This window comes from Chrysemys picta, chromosome 10 (assembly GCF_011386835.1).
Source record: "Chrysemys picta bellii isolate R12L10 chromosome 10, ASM1138683v2, whole genome shotgun sequence".
Taxonomy (NCBI): Eukaryota; Metazoa; Chordata; order Testudines; family Emydidae; genus Chrysemys; species Chrysemys picta.
This window is the reverse complement of record NC_088800.1, coordinates 54,405,408-54,424,740: the sequence shown is the minus strand read 5'-3', so window position 1 is coordinate 54,424,740 and position 19,333 is coordinate 54,405,408. Positions and strand designations below refer to the sequence as shown.

Sequence of the window (19,333 nt, the reverse complement as noted above, 5' to 3'; positions counted from 1 at the left end):
GGAGCAATTCAACTATAGACTGAGCAAGTACAGAATGGTGGCAAAATGTACCTTTGGACATTTAAAAGGGCGCTGGTGCTGATTTCTGAGTAGGTTAGACCTCAGCAAAAGCAATATTCCCATTGTTACTGCTGCTTGCTATGTGCTCCATAATATCTGTGAGAGTAAGGGGGAGACGTTTATGGCGGGGTGGGAGGTTGAGGCAAATGGCCTGGTGGCCAATTTTGAACAACCAGACACTAGAGCAATTAGAAGAGCACACCAAGGTGCGCTGCGCATCACAGGGGCTTTGAAAAACAGTTTCATGACTGACCAGGCTATGGTGTGGCAGTTGTGTGTGTTTGTCTTTGATGCAAAGCCGCCCCCTTTGGTGAATGTACTTTTCTGTAAGCCAATCCCCCACCCCACCTTCGACCACAGCTGGCACAGGAAATAAAGTCACTATTGTTCTGAATCTATTCATTCTTTATTTATTAAAAAAAACTTGAGATCACTGACAACGCTGTCTAGTAAAAGGTAGCCCTGGTGGGGTGGGAGAGGAGGGAAGGACAAGGCCACATTGCTTATTGTAGCTACACTACAAATCAAAGCTGTTTGAATGACAGCCTTCTGTTGCTTGGGCCAACCCCTGGAGTTGAGTGTCTGGGTGCCCGGAGCCTCCCCTCCAACGTACTTGGGCGTCTGGGTGAGGAGGATATGGAATTTGGCGAGGAGGGCAGGCAGTTACACAACGGATGCAGCGAGGGTCTGTACTCTAGTTGCCTTTCCTGCAGCTCTACCAGACGCCTCATCATGTCCGTTTACTCCCCCATTAGCCTCAGCATCTCCTCCTGTGTGTTCCAATCACGCTCACTGTATGCTTTCCTGGCCTCTACCACTGAATGCCTCCATGCATTCAGCTGTACCCTATCAGTTCAGGAGAACTGCTTGAGCTCTGAAAACAGGTCATCGCGAGTGCGGTATTTTTGCTTTCTAATCTGCGATAACCTCAGGGATAGAGTTGATATGGGGAGCATAGAAACATTTGCAGCTGCAGGGGAGAAAAAGGGAGAGCAGAATTTAAGAAGATAAATTTCTGAGAGCAAAAGGGAGACTCTTTCACAGAGAATCAAGCAATTCACAGCAGACAGCACATGTGTTTTAAGTACAAGGTTGCATTTTGCCTTTTATATTGAGCGCCTGCCGGTATGGTGACACATCACACACGGCTGGGCAACAGAATTCGGTTTCTAGGCAGCCATGGTAAGCCAAAGAGTACGAGGGGTTGGCTTCTTCCACATTCATAACATGTGGGAATGGTTTCAAACTGCAGTGCCCTCCTTTCCCATAGCAACCAATGCCGGTTGGGTTTGCCGTTTAAAAGGAGGGGCTATGGTTTTGGGGTGGATGTGCAGGACACTCCTCCCCACCCCTGCGTGGCTATTCTCCGGGATGATCCCTTTTAGCCAAGCTCAAACAGCCCAGCATGACCGGGGTCTAATGTGCCAGGGATCACCAAACAGAGGGGATTACTGTTCCCTTACAAAAATTCCCCTATTTCAACCAGGTGAACATGAACGATATCAGTCTCCTGAGGCTGACACAGAAAGATAAAGACTGAATGTTTCATGAATGTGACCAAAACCCAGGACCATTTGCTGCCATGTTTTGTGCTGCAGAGATTCCAGACTTGCTACTGGCTTGGCGCGGTAAAGCATCCTACTGTGGAGGACGAAATAAGGCAGCCCTCCCCAGAAACCTTCTGCAAAGGCTTTCAGAGTACCTCCAGGAGAGCTTCATGGAGATGTCCCTGGAGGATTCCCGCTCCATCCCCAGACACATTTTCCAGTAGCTGTACTGGCCGTGAATGCATCCCAATTGTTCAGGGAAAATCAAACATTAAACACAATTGCTTTTAACCCCAGAAGTGTAGTTACAAATGTGCACTCACCAGAGGTGCTTCTCTGCCTTCAGGGTCCAGGAACAATACGCCCTGGGAGGGTATTGGCTCCAGGGTGAGGAAAAGGTCCTGGCTGCCAGGGAGAACGGATTCTCCGCTTGCCTGATGCGCATTTTCCTCCTCCTCCTCCTCATCCACAAAGTCCTCCTCCTTGTTGCATGAGGCTGCCACCTTGCAGGTGTCCATGGACAGTGGTGGGGTAGTGGTAGGGTCCCCCCCAGAATGGCATGCAGCTGACCATAGAAGCAGCATGTCTGGGGCTCTGACTCAGAGCGACCATTTGCCTCCTTTGTCTTTTGGTAGGCTTGCCTGAGTTCCTTAATTTTCATGCGGCACTGCTGTGTGTCCCTGGTGTAGCCTCTGTCCACCATGCCCTGTGTGATTTTGGAATATATATCAGCATTTCTTCTGCTGGATCGGAGTTCTGCCTGCACAGATTCTTCTCCCCATACAGCAATCAGATCCAGTGTCTCCCGTTCGGTCCATGCTGGAGCTCATTTGCGATTCTGGGACTGCATGGTCACCTGTTCTGCTAAGCTCGCCACACTGACCAAACAGGAAATGAAATTCAAAAGTTCCCAGTGCTTTTCTTGTGTACCTGGCTAGTGCATCAGAGTTGAATGTGCTGTCCAGAGCGGTCACATTGGAGCACTCTGGGATAGCTCCTGGAGGTCAATACCATTGAATTGCACAGCGCTGCATCTACAGTATCCCAAATTCGACCCAGGAAGGTCAATTTCAGCGCTATTGCCCTCATCGGGGAGGAGTACAGCAGTTGATTTTAAGAGCCCTTTAGGTTGGCAGAACAGGGTTGGTTGTGTAGACGCATTCCTTATAAAACTGACTTAACGCAGCTAAATTCGACCTACCCTCATAGTGTAGACCAGGCCTAGGTCCAGTGTTGTTTAATATATTTAACAACAATCTGGAAAAGGGAGTGAGCAGTGAGGCAGAAACATTTGCAGATGACACAAAGTAATTTAGGTTAGTAAAGTCCAGAAAAGACTGTGAGGAACTTCAGAGAAACCTAACCAAACTAAGTGAATGGATAACATGGATACAGATCAATTTTGATAAATGCAAAGCAATACACATTTGTATGATAAAATTTTGAACTACATTTACACCTTCCAGGGTTCTAAATAACTGTATCTGCATAGGTAAAAAATCTGGGCATCATTGTGAACAGTTCAAGGCCTTAATGTAGTGGTGGGCAACCTGCGGCCCATCAGGGTAATCTGATTATGGGCCACGAGACATTTTGCTGATGTTAACTGTCCGCAGGCACGGCCCCCCACAGCTCCCAGTGACTGCGGTTCGCCGTTCCCACAGCTCCCATTGGCTGGGAACGGCAAACTGTGGCCACTGGGAGCTGCGGGGGGCTGTGCCTGTGGATGGTCAATGTCAGCAAAATGTCTCGTGGCCCACAATCAGATTACCCTGATGGGCAGCATGCGACCCATGGGCAGGTTGCCCACCACTGCCTTAATGTGTAGCAAAAAAGATATGGCATGATTAGAGGAGCTTCAGAGCAGAGTGAGGAGAATTAGTAGCCTGGAAAAACTCATATGAAGAGAGATTTAAAAAAATGGGATTGTTTATCTCAGAGAGGACTTAAATGTGGGGAGGGAGAACATGATAAAAGGATACAAAATAATGAAAAGTAGAGAGGAGATGAGAGATTAGAAGCCTGATCTATCCCAACATAAAAATAAGGGGGAATTCAACAAAACTTAAAAGCAGATCATTCAAAACTGATAAAAGGAAATACTTTTTCACACAATATTAAAGGCACAACATCAAACTATCCTGATGACAAGGAAAGATAGGAAGAATTATAAGAAGCCAATATAGCTCCATCAGGAGAAGAAAATCAAAAAGGAATACCACAAAAAGTGGAAACATGATAAATTGCTAAGAAGGAGTACAAAAGAATTGCACAAGCATGTAGGAACAATATCAGAGAGGCTAAAGCACAAAATGAGTTACTCCTAGCAAGGGACAAAAAAAGGCAATAACATGATGTTCTATAAATACATTAAGAGCAAGAGAAAGATGAAGGAAAGCATAGGTCCTCTACTTAGCAGGGAAAGAGCTAATTACTGCTGACATCAAGAAGGCGGAGGTGTTTAATTCCTATTTTTGCTTCAGAATACTCAACCCAATTAATATTAATAAAGGGGAAGGAACACAAGCCAAAATAGGGAAAGAACAGGCTAAAGAATATTTAGGCAAGTTAGCTTTATTCAAGTCAGCAAGTTCTGATGAAATGCACCGCAGGTATTTAAGTTGAAACAATCTCAGAACCATTAGTGATTATCTTTGAGAACTCATGAAGGACAAGTGAGGTCCCAGAGGACAGGAGAAAGGCAAACATAGTACCTATCTTTAAAAAGGAGAACAATGAGGAATAGACCAGTCATTCTGGTTACTGGCCTTGCGGATGGGTGGAAGCTGTAGACATGACATATCTTCATTTTAATAAGGTTTTTGACACAGGCCCACTGTCACGGAGTATTGGGGAACTCAGGGCCCTGCACCCCCGGCTTCCTGCGATTCACCATGACTCTCAGCCAGCCAGTAAAGCAGAAGGTTTATTTGGATGACAGGAATACAGTCCAAGACAGGTCTTGCAGGCGCAGACAACAGGACCCCCTCAGTTAAGTCCAGCTTGGGGTCCCAGGGCATTCCAGCCCACCCCCCCCTCAAGGGGGGTCAGAGCCATCTCTGTCTCCCAGCCATCTCTCCAGCCTGTTTCCAGCACACTCCCTTCCGCGACCCCTCCCACAGCCTTTGTTCAGTTTCCCGGGCTAAGGAGTCACCTGGCCTTCAACCCCTTCCTGGGTTCTCATGTTACACACTCAGGTATGCGCCTGGGGAAACTCCCATCCCCCAATGCAGACTATCCCAGCCACACTCCCCTGTCAGCATTCACAGACCACAGTGAGAACAGGCCCAGTTCGTCACATCTCTCCCCCCTTCGAGACCGAACTGAGCAGGGTCACTTTAGCCAGTGACCCGGGGAAGTTCGAACCTACCCCCGTTCCCATGGATGCCCCCGCATCCCTCCCATTCCTTGGTGAGAATTACACCAGGCCCCTCCAGTTTCACGCCCCCCCTTAGATCGGGGGTGCTTGATGGCACTCGCAGTTCGCATGTGGGAAGGTTTATGCGGCCTGTGCCCTTTTCCCACCCCCATACCTCTGGGGCTCCAACTGGGCTGTGGTCTTCTCCCAGAGCTCCAGTCTGGAGGTCTGTGCTTTGGGCTCTCTTGGTTTAGAGCCGCCCTTTTAACCTTGGCCACACTCCGGAAAGGCTCCTCTATGCTGGGCAAGGGTCCTAAGGCTGTTTTCCCCTTGTCCCAGGCCTTCCTCTCCCTCTGACAGGGGTCACAGGATCGGCAGTACTGTCGGACAGTAACAAAGACCCCAGGCCAGTAAAAGCTCCGTAGCAGCCTCTGCTGGGTACGCCAGGTTCCCTGGTGCCCTGAGAGAGGAATGTCATGGGCCCGGCACAGCAGCTGGCGGCGATACTTCTGGGGTACCACCAGCTGCCTCCTGATCCCCCCTGACTCCATTTTCCCTGGGGGAGCCCATTCTCGGTACAGGAACCCCTTCTCCCACAGGAACCTTTTCCGGCCGCCTCGTCCCATGGTCTGTACCGCATTGAGGTCGGCCAGGTCCCTTATCTTCCGCAAGGAGGGATCTCTCTGTAACTCGGCCTGGAACTCAGCAGCTGGGACGGGGATGGCCACCTGCTCTTTCTCGCCCGCTGGGTCCGAAGCTGCAGCCTCCCTGAGCCGCGTCCCTGGGCGTTCCCTCCCCACCAGGTTAGGGTCCTGCGCCTCAGGCAAGGCACCCCCCCCAAGGCCAGGGCGCAGTGCCCCTCGCCGGCTCTGACCGCGGGTCACAACTAAGGCGGTCTGGGGGCTGCTTGGCCAGTCCTCTAGGTCCCCCCCCATCAACACCTCAGTGGGCAAATGGTGGTGCACTCCCACGTCCTTGGGGCCCTCCTTGGCCCCCCATTTCAGGTGTACCCTCGCTACGGGAACCTTAAATGGGGTCCCGCCCACCCCGGTCAGGGTCAGGAAGGTGTTGGGCACCACCCGATCTGGGGCCACCACCTCGGGCCGGGCCAGTGTCACCTCTGCGCCCGTGTCCCAGTATCCATAAACTTTCTTCCCATCCACCTCCAGGGGAACAAGGCACTCGCTCCGCAGGGACAGCCCCGCACCAACCCTGTAAACGGAGAACTTTGAATCCGGAGCATCTGGCCCTCCAGAGAAGCTGGCCGGGGGCCCTTCTCTCTCTAGAGCAGTTGATAAGCTGCCAGCCCCTCTTGCGTGGGAAGCCTGCCCCTCGTCCATCTGGGCCTCTACCAAGTTAACCCGGTGCGGGTTCGGTCTGCTCAGTCTGTCCTTGAGCTTGGGGCACTGGGCCCGAACGTGGCCTCTTCGGCCGCAGTAATAGCAGCTCAGGTCCCGTGGGTCCCCTCGAGCCGGTCGGTTGTCCCTGATGCTGGGCCTTCCCCGTGGGAGGGGATTCCCCATACTCCCCCTTTGGGAGGTCCCAGGGTGACTCTCTCTCTGCATCGCGGCGGGCCTGTTCCTTTGGGGCTCCTCCCTGCCACCCCCTGACCGGCTCTTTACAAACTCATCAGCCAGCTGCCCGGCGTGTCGCGGGTTCTCTGGCTTTCTGTCCACCAACCACAGCCTCAGGTCGGATGGGCACCGCCCATACAGTTGCTCCAGTACCAGCAGTTTAATCAGGTCCTCCTTCGTCTGGGCCCCACCAGCCCACTTGCTGGCGTATCTTTCCATGCGGACGGCTAGTTGCAAATAGGAGATCTCAGGGGTTTTATCTTGACTCCGGAACCTTTCCCGGTACATCTCAGGAGTCAGCCCAAACTCTCGTAGCAGGGCCTTTTTGAATAGTTCGTAGTCCCCTTTCTCTGCCTCTCCCAGTTGGCGGTACAATGCCACGGATTTGGGGTCCAGTAAGGGGGTAAGGACCCGGAGTCTGTCCGCGGGATCCACCCGGTGCAGCTCGCAGGCCGTCTCAAAGGCCTCCAGGAAGTCATCCATGTCCTCCCCCTCCTTGTATGGGGCCATGATGCACTTATCAAAGCCCCGTGCAGTCCTGGGTCCCCCCTCACTCACCGCAGCCGGGGGTTCGCTGCCCTTCAATCTCGCCAGTTCCAGGTCATGCTGACGCTGTCTCTCTTTCTCCTCCCGTTCACGCTGATGCTGTCTCTCATTCTCCTCCCGTTCATGCTGTCTCTGTCTCTCTTCACGCTGATGCTGTCTCTCTTTCTCCTCCCGTTCACGCTGATGCTGTCTCTCATTCTCCTCCCGTTCATGCTGTCTCTGTCGTTCACGATCCTCCAGCTCTCTCAGTTTTAGCTCTTTCTCCCATTCCAGCCAATTCCGCTCCCCGGATGCCGAACGTCGCCGGGAGGATCCTCTGCTGGCCGGCGGGCTTCGCCGGGGGGACCCCCTGCTGGCCGGGGGGGTCACGGCGCCTTCGGTATTTGCTGGGCTCCTCCCCACCCTTCCCCTAGGCATAGGAAGGAGGGGTCTCGGGAAGCCCTCAGCAGCCGGCTGACCACTCCCAGCTGGGACAGACACTGGTGCCTGCGCTGCATTTGCCAGGCTGCTTCCCTGAGACACAGGGATCAGTTCATTCGCGCGATCTTCCGCCTCCAGCTGGGCAATGAGCTGTTCTTTGGTGAGCCTCCCAATGCGCAGCTGCCTCTGCTTGCACAGCTCCACCAGGTCGCTCTTAAGCCGCTTGGCATACATCTTCCTGCTGGCCACTCACCGGCCTGTGTGCTCACAGCTCCCCACGGTTCCCAGGGGGACCCCTAGTGTGCCAGCCCTTCTCGAGGTCACCACCTCTCTGCCAGGGTCGAGCTGCAGACTCCTCCGCCCCTGGGACCACTCGCTGCGATCCCCCCAGGGGACCCTGTTACTGCAAAAGTCCTTCTCGCTGGTCACACACTCCCAGGGGTAATAACCGTCTCTCTCCCACTCTTCAGCACGCCTGGTCCCCGTCAATCCCCCTTCGTTTTACTGCTCCCCAGTCACTTACTGCAGGAAGCGCCGTCCACGGGGTGCAGTAGATCCCACCGCTGCCACCAGTTGTCACGGAGTATTGGGGAACTCAGGGCCCTGCACCCCCGGCTTCCTGCGATTCACCATGACTCTCAGCCAGCCAGTAAAGCAGAAGGTTTATTTGGATGACAGGAATACAGTCCAAGACAGGTCTTGCAGGCGCAGACAACAGGACCCCCTCAGTTAAGTCCAGCTTGGGGTCCCAGGGCATTCCAGCCCACCCCCCCCTCAAGGGGGGTCAGAGCCATCTCTGTCTCCCAGCCATCTCTCCAGCCTGCTTCCAGCACACTCCCTTCCGCGACCCCTCCCACAGCCTTTGTTCAGTTTCCCGGGCTAAGGAGTCACCTGGCCTTCAACCCCTTCCTGGGTTCTCATGTTACACACTCAGGTATGCGCCTGGGGAAACTCCCATCCCCCAATGCAGACTATCCCAGCCACACTCCCCTGTCAGCATTCACAGACCACAGTGAGAACAGGCCCAGTTCGTCACACCCACATGATATTCTCATAAGCAAATTAGGGAAATGTGGTCTAGATGAAATTACTATAAGATGGGTGCAAAACTGGTTGAGACACCATACTCAAAGAGCTGTTATCAGTGGTTCACTGTCAAATTGAGTGGACATATGTAGCAGAATCCAAAAAGGGTCAGTACAGGGACTAGTACTATTCAATATTTTAATTAATGACTTGGATAATGTAGTGGAGAGTAGGTTTATAAAATTTGTGGATGATACTAAGTGGGAGGGGTTGCAAGCACTTTTGAATTCTAATCCTGTCCACTAAACCTGACAAACTGCAGAAGTGGTCTGAAATTAACAAGTTTAAATTCAATAAAGACAAGTGCAAAGTACCAAACTTAGGAGGGAAAAAATCAAACACATAAGTACAAAATGGAGAATAACTGTCTAGGTGGTTGTACTGCTGAAAAAGATCTCGGTATTATAGTGGATCACAAAGAGAATACGAGCCAACAATGTGATCCAGTTGCAAAAAAAGGCTAATATCATTCTAGGGTTTATTAACAGGACTATCATACGTAAGACATGGGAGGTAATCATCCTGTTCTACTCAGCACTGGTAAGGCCTCAGCTGGAGTACTGTGTCAAGTTCTGGGTATTCATACTTTAACAAACATAACGATAAATTGGAGAGCGTCCAGAGGAGAGCAACACAAACAATAAAAGGTTTAGAAAATTTGATCTATGAGGAAAGGTTAAAAAAACTGAGCATGTTTAGTCTTGAAGACTGTGGGGAGACCTGATAACACTCATTAAATATGTTATGGGCCATAAAAAAGAGAATGATCACTTTTTCTTCATGTCCATTGAAGATAGGACAAAAAATAATTGGCTTTATCTGAAGCAAGGGAAATTTAGATTAGATATTAAGAACAACTTTTTAACTATAAGGATAGTTACACACTGGCATAGGCTTCCAAGGGAGGTTATGGAATCCCTGTCATTTCAGGTTTTTAAGAACACTACCGACAAACACCTATCAGGGATGGTTTAGGTATACTTTGTCCTGCCTCAATGCAGGAGGCTGGACTAGACGACCTCTCAAGGTCCTTTCCAGACATATATTTCTACAATTCTTTGCAATTAGACTATGGAATTCATTGCCACAGGATGCCATTGAGATCATGAATTTAACAAGGTTCGAGGAAGGATTGGACATTTATATGGATAACAAGAATATAAAGCGTTATAACAGTTAATAGTGACACAAAATTTGGATATGAAAACCCCATGTGACACTACACCCCATATTCATCCTAGTAATATTATTATTATATAATTATGGCATAATTGTGATGCATTTTGTACAAGGTGCCATTGGAAAAGTTATGATTTGCTGAATATGATTATCCTATTTCTATGCATGTATCATTTTTGTATCTGAAGTTATAAATATTGATTAGGGATCTGTATTTCAAATGGGCTTACTCTGGAAAACACCCACAGCCAGACTTTCAAGTACAATAATGAAGCAGCTAGACGGGGCTAATGGCCCATCAGCAAAGACAATGGACTGTGGAATAGCTTAACCTTCCTGCGGGCGTTTTGGCCAGCCTGTAAGCAATGGCTGCTATAACACTGCAAGGGCATGTGACCAGACCACATGTCTCTGGACTCCATCTTGGACACCAGTGTTTTTTCCACAAACTAAGTTTGGGACAAAGGGTTTCCACCATATGCTAAAGCTATATAAGGCAGGGAGTGACATCATATGTTGTTCTTCACTCCCCCACAACTGAACACCTGAGAGAAGCTCCTAAGAAAAAGGACTTCGAACGGGGGAGGGGATCCCAAGCTGCAAAGTAAATGCAGCTTGACCCTTAAGAATCTGCAAGCCTGCTTGTACCCCAGCAGTCAGGGTGAGGAACTGCTAATTCAGACCCAATCTATCTAGTATGTTAAGTGTAGTTTGCATTTTTGTTTATTTGCTAGGTAATCTGCTTTGATCTGTTTGCTATCACTTATAATCACTTAAAATCTATCTTTTGTAGTTAATAAATTTTTACTTTATCTAAACAAGTGACTTTGAAATAAGTACTTGGAAATCTTAGCTCAAGGGGCAAAGGCTGTTACATTTCCTCTCCACTTTGAGGGGGAGGCAAACTGGATAAGGATTTTGACCAGGGCAGGATGGTACAGCTGGGAAGCTGGTGGCTATTTTGGCTGTAGACTTTTTATGCATTCATGCAGTGGCTGGTCAACCTGCACGTAACTGCAGCTGGGAGTGTCTACCTGTGTGAATGCTGGTGAAAGTGCTCGCTTGGAGGGCTTTGCAGCTTGTCACGGCAGCACAGCGTAGGAGGGAGCCCAGGCTGGTGAGTCAGAGGGCTCAGGGGTACACCAGTTCAAGGTGGCACCCCGGGGGGAACCCGTCAAACCCCACGTTTCTGATTTTAACACAATTTAACTATTGAGGATTCAGATGTGGCCTTCTTGGGAGATTATCCCACATCGGCCTTTTGCAAATTTCTTGCACTTTCCTCTGTACTGTGTGGTGCTGGCCACTGTTGGAGACATGATACTGGACTAGATGGACCATGAATCTGACCCACTATAGTAACTGCTATGTTCCTGTGTGGCTTTTGATGTCACCACACTTGCCAACAGATCACTGTCAGCTGTATGCACATCTGCCTTTGGGGACAGAATGCTAAAGTGGGCACACAAAATCAAGTCTTGTCAACCTACTGTACTGGAGAAGATCTTGACAGGGCTACCACCAAGCAGTTTTAGTTATCTATAACACACTTTCCCCAAACCCAGTATCCCAGGACCTCCTTCTCTGTTTGTTTTGAGCCCAGAGAAGTGTGTTTTGACCTTTTGGAGTTCTTTTTCCTTTGGTCCAAATATATCAACTACTCATTTGTGTGGCTTAACCTCTGATTTTTTATGGCCATTTTGTATCCTGTTTTCAGGATTCCCCTCTCACTCCTTCAAAAAGCTCTATTTAAGCAAGGCCCCACCCTTCCTCTTCCCTTGACCCAATGCCATTTGGCAATCATCTTTGTTATTTTGTAGAGGTGTGGGTCTGTACCCCTCAGATGCGTAGGAAAGGGGGATGGTTTCTCTTGGTCACTATATAGCAGCAGTTCTCAAAACTGTGGTACATATACTGCTGGCAATATGCAGGCCACAATTTAGCAGTATGCAGTTTGTTTCAAAAACCAAGATTAAGAAACTATTACAACAATGACTGAAATTATGAGGTGGTAGCCTGGTCAAGCATTTTTGAGTTTTAAATGTAACATGATAACACTGAAAGTCTGAGAACTGTTACTCCATGGAGTTTCTTCCAGGTCCTTATTCCCTAGGCTATTGGTCCACACAGTGGTTCAACAAGCCTATGAAGTTCTTTGCTTTTCAGATGGATGTTCTAGATTTTCTCAGCAAGTGAGCCATCATGCCTGCTCCTCCCGGGGTGAGGGGCTTACTTACAGAACATCCTTATCTGCAAACAGGCAGATTTTGCCCTCTTTTTGAACTGTGATGCCTCAACAAATGACAACACAGCCAGAAACCCCAGAAAGTCTCAATTCTTAACTTCATTAATAACTGTAAACATTTATAAATACTTTGTGAATGTGTGTCCTAGACATTCTGAATAGTAGATGAATGAACTTTCAATGAATACCAGTGCAAGTAAAACCACATCTTAATTTTGTGTTAGAGAAGTGATACTAATATATTTTACAGTAGTTTATGATTTCTAATCATAGTAAAATATGAAGCTTAACAAAATACAGTACAAAAAACTTGGTACCAAAATAAGTAACAGATTACAATGTTTTATACAAGAGTCATCTACTTGACTCAGTAATTGCTATGTAGAGCCCTGCGTGGATACAAAATGTGTATCAGCATCTGATCCGCAATCCATAAAAATGGTCCAAGGATATCCGCATCCGCAGATATAAAGCGGTTATCTGCAGATTTGCAGGGCTCTAGCTATATGCAGTAAATTTAGTTAAAATTTTCTGCATCTTTCCTTCACCATCCTAATTCTGTACAAGTCCCACGTCCTAGCTCAACTGTGAGGTTTTGCATTTAAACTACAGCATATTATTGTTGAGGGGAGGCGAGTAAGATGCTACTGAAATGTTGTAACAACTTACATACTGCAAGGTACCTTTTCCCATTCTCAGGTGAAATTGAGAAGAGCCTTCCTTCCAGCCATAGGCGTGCACATGGAGTGTGCCGGGTGTGCTCAGGCACACCCTAATGCAGGGGTGGGAAAATGGCTCCACTCCCCGGTGCAACAAGCCGTGGGGTCCGCGCTCCCGGGCCGGAACGCCCGGCTGAACGCAGCAAGCCACCGGCCCCTCCCCCGCCTTTCCCCCTCCTCTGGAGCCAAGCTGCTGCATGCACAGCGCTCTGGGGGCCAGGGCTGCGCACTCACGCGGGGCAGCGTTTGGCTCCGCGGTGAGGCAGACATGCTCCCCCTCCCCTGGAGCCATGCTGTTGTGCGCAGCGTTCTGGGGGGCCGGGGCTCCGCGGGGAGTCAGACACGCTCCCACCTCCCATGGAGCCATGCCGCCGCATGCAGTGCTCTGGGGGCCGGGGCTGTGCACTCCCGCGGGGCAGTGTTTGGCTCTGCGGGGAGGCTAGGCGCCTCATCTCATGGTAAGGGGTCCGGGGCCAGGGGGGTTGGATAAGGGGTGGGGGCAGTCAGGGGACAGGGTGGGTTGGATAGGGGGTGGGATCCCAGGGAGGTGGTGGTTTGGGGCAGGGGATCTCTGGAGGGGGCAGTCAGGGAGCAGGGGGAATTGCATGGTGCACGGGAGTCCCGGGGTCTTCCAGGGGATGGGCGGTGGATAGGGGTCAGGGCAGTCAGGGGACAGGGAGCAAGGAGGGTCCTGGGGGAGCAGTTAGTGTGGGGGGGTCCTCTGGAGGGAGTGGTCAGGGGATGAGGAGCTGGGGGGGGGGCTGGATGAGTAAGGAGTTCTGGGAGGTGCTGTCAGGAGGCAGGGGTGTGGAGAGAGGTTGGGGGAGGCAGGGAGCGGGAGAGTTGTATGGGTCGGGAGTTCTGGGGGTCCTGTCAGGGGATGGGGAGCAGTTGGATAGGCGTGGGAGTCCTGGGGGTCTGTCTGGGGGCGGGGGTGTGGATAAGGGTCGGGGCAGTCAGGGGACAGGTAGGGGGTAGGGTCCTAGGGGGGCAGTCAGGAGACAAGGAGCAGGGAGGCTTAGGTAGGGGGTGGAGTCCTGGGGGGCAGTTAGGGACAGGGGACCCAGGAGGGGGTAGTCAGGGGACAAGGAGCAGGGAGGGTTGGGGGTTCTGAGGGGGGAAGTCAGGGGGCGGGAAGTAGGAGGGAGTGGCTGGGGGCAGGACTAGGGCAGGGCAGGGGCGGGGCTCCCTGGGTGCACACCCTAATGAAATGGGCTGCGCACGCCTATGCTTCCAGCTCTGCTGCCGAAGAACCAAAAGAGAGCTGGGTGCTCAGCCCCCCTGCCTTACTCCCAGCTCCAGGGGGCCTCTCAGGTTCCTAGATCTGGGGAAGTAGATGTGAAGGCAGAGAGGCCAGGGATCTCAGTTTGGCAGCCCTCTGACAACATTTTTGTCAATTTCATTTACAAAGTGAAAGTGAAAAAGCATTTTTAGTCAGAAAATCATTCTTAAGAAAATTTTTCTACCAGCTCTTCCCACACTGCCAATGTTGCCTGCTTTGCATTTAAAACAGTAAGTGTTGGATTGATTTACAAATTACATTGCCAGGCCCTGAAAGACTACAAACACGCATGGGAGAGAAGCCATCTCCCTGCTAAAATCAAATCATATTTGCAGCAGTAGCAAGTAATTAAATTGTAGTTTATTTTACTATAAAGCCTACTCTGGCTTGCTTGGCAAATTAAGCAATCACTTACTTTTCTGGTAAAAATAACTGCCATTGAACCATCTGACTACCTCCAGTCACGAAAAAACCTATGATGAGAGAGAGCACTAACAGACAACACATTCAAAGCTAAGTCTCAGGCACACTCAGTAGTGCACTCGCCATGATTTCATTCTCCTTCCTGTTAAGGCTTTACATCTGTGCCAAGTCAACCAGGCCCAAATTCGTCCCCTCAGTTTGGCAGCTCAGTTCTATTGCTCTGCTTAGTCCCTTCTTTTTTTGCCCTACTCTGCTCTCATTGGCAATTCAGTTCTATTGCTCTGCTTAGTTCTTTCTCCTCCTCTCATGCCTGAAACAGCTCAATTTTTTGCACCTCTCTAATTAGTCTCCTCTAGACTCTGTCACTTCCAGCTGTTAGCACAAAACTGCTGAGACGGATAACACTCAGTGGTCCCTCTGTCTCACTGTCATTGTATGGCAGACAGAAAACCTAATACTTGCTCTGTTCTATTGTCCTGGGTTTTTAGTCAATATGATTTTCCTAGCCTGGATGCTACAGCTTAGACTGAGATACAGTAGGAGACAAAAACAACTTAAGTCTGGCTAGGCAGAATATATGAGAGAGAGAGAGAGAGAATATAACAACATAAGAATGGCCATAGTGGGTCAGACCAATGGGACATTTAGCCCATATCCTGTCTTCCAACAGTGGCCAGTGCCAGATGCTTTAGAGAGAATGAACAGAACAGAGCAATTACTGAGTGATCCTTTCCTTGTCATCCAGTCCCAGGTTCTGGCAGTCAGAAGTTATGGGACAACCTTGTGCATGGGGTAGCTTCACTGACCATCTTGAGCCATTAATGGACCTATCCTCCATTAACTTATCTAATTTTTTTTAAACCCAGTTATACTTTTGTCCTTCAAAACATCCCATGGCAACAAGTTCCACAAGTCAACTGTGTGTTGTGTGAAGAAGCATTTCTTTTTGTTTGTTTTAAACCTGCTGCCTATTAATTTCATTGAGTGACCCCTGCTTCTAGTGTTATGTGAACAGGTAAATAAAGAATGTATAGAAAGAGGGGTTTCATGTCACCAAAAGACTTGGGATAAACCAAGCTGTATACAGGTTTGGGAGACAGGATACGCTAAAGTGGTATAAAGCTCATCTCTCCACTCCCTTAATCCTGGGGCCACTGTGTGAAGGCATGGTCTCCCAGATGTAGGTGAGAAGAGCCTGAGGGCTGCGCTGAGTTTTGCAGGCAGCTAAGCAACCTGAGGGGCCAAACCTATGACCAGGGATACAAATGATATAGAGGGGTCTAAGTTATGCCCTCCTTGCACTGGTGACACCTCCCCCTGTTCCCCCCCCCCCCCCCCCGGCTTTACAGTAGCAGCAAAATGGAGGTGGCATAAACGTTTTCCTGTCAACTCTACTCCACCGCAAAATGCATTTTGCATTGAGGAGCTGCTCTCAGGGCTAGATTCGCTGGTTTTATGTATGACTGCAATCTGCTGGCAGTGCAGTCCAAGTGGCCATATCACTCTGGAAGATCTGGTCTTCAGTTGTCTAACTCCATCAGCTGGCTAGGAGGAACCACAACACAAGTGCAAGGAAAGAATAATAATTTGTTCTCTATCAATTTAGTTTTGAGATGAAATAATACAGTGTAACAATAAACAGAATCCACATTTCCTAGGCTACCTTTTCTTTCTTCTTAAGAACGTTTGTCATTTTCAATACTCAGAAAGTAATTCATACAAATTACTGCCCTTATCTCTATATAACTTAAACTAAGTTTCTAAAGCAAGCAGCTAAGTAAAATATAATGTCCTAGCCTACCAGAGCACATTTATCTATTTTACAGCAACTGACACGGAGAGCAATTCACATAGACTAACCCTACAATCACTGACTGCACAGGGAGTATTGTCTTCCCTGGGTTTACTGATATCTATTGCATATTCATAAGCAAAATTACTTGATTACTAGATTGCACATACTTTGAAGGCTCTTGTGGGAGAGAGAGAAAGAGGAAGAAACAGGAGAGGGAGCCAGTGTCAGCCGAGAAAGGAGAGAATTTGATAGTGTGAAGTCTGAAGCATGAGCAGTGGTATTCCCATCCCTCAACAGAGAATAGAAAAGTAGTAGCCCAGGAGTTAGAAATGAGCTAATGGAGTGTGCCAAAGTACCTACATCAAGCACAGATACATTTTCTTTTAACATTCTGTTCAGACTGTTGAAAGAGGAATTTGTTAATTTGTCTATTCATAGAATCATAGAATATCAGGGTTGGAAGGGACCTCAAGAGGTCATATAGTCCAACCCCCTGCTCAAAGCAGGACCAATCCCCAACTAAATCATCCCAGCCAGGGCTTTGTCAAGCCTAACCTTAAAAACCTCTAAGGAAGGAGATTCCACCACCTCCCTAGGTAACCCATTCCAGTGCTTTACCACCCTCCTAGTGAAAAAGTTTTTCCTAATATCCAACCTAAACCTCCCCCACTGCAACCTGAGACCATTACTCCTTGTTCTGTCATCTGATACCACTGAGAGTAGTCTAGATCCATCCTCTTTGGAAACCCCGTTCAGGTAGTTGAAAGCAGCTATCAAATCCCAGCTCATTCTTCTGCAAACTAAATAATACCAGTTCCCTCAGCCTCTCCTCATAAGTCATGTGCTCCAGCCCCCTAATCATTTGTGTTGCCCTCCGCTGGACTCTTTCCAATTTTTCCACGTCCTTCTTGTAGTATGGGGCCCAAAACTGGATACAGTACTCCAGATGAGGCCTCACCAACGCCGAATAGAGGGGAATGATCACGTGCCTTGATCTGCTGGCAATGCTCCTACTTATACTTATTCTGAACTACAGATATTTTAAAAATTATTTGTTCAGCGGCACATCTGAAAACTCACCACATTACTTCAAGGCTGATTTGTCAGGTGCTTGGATAAATAGCTTTGAATTTATTTTTCTTTACTCATAGACCAAACTGACGTTTTGAATAAAAAATAAACAAAGCATGTAAGCAAGCAAGCAACAGAAGGTCTCTGTGATGGGGTGTTCATCTTACACAGGATTAGAAGGGGTTAAATTAACTGCCCAGGCTACAGGTGGAGGAGTAGCCAGGGAGCAGGGAGCAGGGAGTTGATTAAAGAAGGCTCAGCTGGGCAGGAATAGGCTGGGCCTATAAAGCCCAGGAGCTGAGACCTGACAGGGCTTTGGGGAAAGTGCAGTGACTCCCTGGGAAGGGGGAGTGTTTGGGGGCTGCAGGAAGATAGTCTGCAGTCTCCCTGGGAAGAGGGATGAGGGAACGGGTTTGGAGCTGGTACTCCCAGAGAAGGGGGGGAACCAGGAATAGTAGAAAGCAATTCTCAAAGGAGCAGTGAGGGTTGAGAAGGCAGAGCCCAGAACTACTGAGCTGAGGGTCCCTGGACTGGAACCAGATGTAGCGAACGGGCCTGGGTTCCCTTACTGGCCACTGGAGAAGTGGCACCATCAGGGAAGCACAAGAGAAGTCTACCTGGGACTGTCTGCATAGAAGGACTTTGGGTAACCATGGAAGGGGAAAATATGGAGGCTGATTCATGAAGAGGAGGCTGCAGTTCCTGGAGTAAGATGGGTCCACAAGGTGAGAGGAAGGCGGGAAAGGCACCACCTGAAAGAGGGTGCACCAACTGGCAGAGCTAATCCCCAGGAAGGCCAGCAGGAGGCACCACCGTGGTAAGTGAACCCCATCACAGCCTCTCTTATCCCTATGCCCATAACTTGCTTCATAACTCTAGGGTTCTAAAAATACTTTGCCTGAATTAAAAAAACAAAACAAATAACCCCAACAACAACAACAAAAACCAACACCCCTAACCTTGGGTTTCTCAGAGTGTTTGAGAGTCTTTGCCAAGTCACCAATATTCTCAGCTGATGACGCTCCCTGTATGTTGGCTCCGTCTCCTGCCTCCAGATCAGTAACCAATGTCTGTGAACAGCTGCAATGGGACTCCTTCACTTTCTGACCAGATATCAGGTAAGTCTTCAAACCTATGGAAAAATTACACAATTAAAAAGTCATTTATGGAAGCAGTTCTTAGTTTTTCATTCTTTGATTTCTTAGATACACAATATGGATAATAGATTTCCACACCTGATGAATTTCAAGACTCAATGATAAGGTAGAAATAACTATCATTTGTACACAAACCTGAAAAGTTTGGATAATATTAGCTTTAACGTGTTGGGAGTTACATTTTTCTATTGTATCTGGAAATACATGATCCTAGGAAATCCTAACAAATTGCAACAACTGTAGAGATGGTTGAAGGATGCATACTTTATTCTGCTCTCCCTCTTGTACTCATTTAGACAAAGCTATGGCATATGCATGGGACTAGAAGTCAGAAACTTCAAAATTCTAATCCAAGCTCTGAAACCAACTCCTTCAGTGGCCTTTGGCAAAATATTTATGGCCTCCTTTTCACAGATATTGAGGGCATGTCTACACTACAAAATTAAATTGCTCTAACTTACATCACCATATAGCCACTACAGTAATTACATCGCTTGTGTGTGTCTACACTTTACTCCTGGTGTTGGCAGTGCGTGTCCACACTGTCAATGTGGGACGGCTTCTGAAAGCCAGTAACAGTTGATGTAAACAACAACACAGTGTGCATCGACCTAACTACATGGATATTGATTCTATACCTCTCATGGAAGTGGAGTTATTAAGTTGGTGTAACGAGCATGTTACCTCAGCAGGAGTGAAATTTTAGTGTAGACATTTATAGAATAAAGTTGACCTAAGCTGCTTTGTGTTAACCTAATTCTGTAGTGTTCTTAGGGTCATAGATGGGTGCTTAACTCCCTTCGGTTTCGTCCACATCCAAAAGTTGTACTGATTTAACTAGGGGTATGTCTACACTGCAAATGAAGGCGTG

At 48.6% G+C, this 19,333-nt stretch overlaps 1 protein-coding gene across 5 annotated transcripts in view; it reads right to left on the bottom strand.

The window, feature by feature from the left end:
* ADCY9 (adenylate cyclase 9) overlaps positions 1-19,333 on the bottom strand; it is a 201,883-nt gene that overhangs the window by 90,978 nt on the left and 91,572 nt on the right. For all 5 annotated transcript variants that reach the window (XM_042854102.2, XM_042854104.2, XM_042854103.2 and 2 more), the window contains exon 2: positions 18,265-18,437. In XM_042854102.2, coding sequence (XP_042710036.2) covers positions 18,265-18,437 — 173 coding nt within the window. The remainder of the gene's footprint in view (positions 1-18,264; positions 18,438-19,333) is intronic.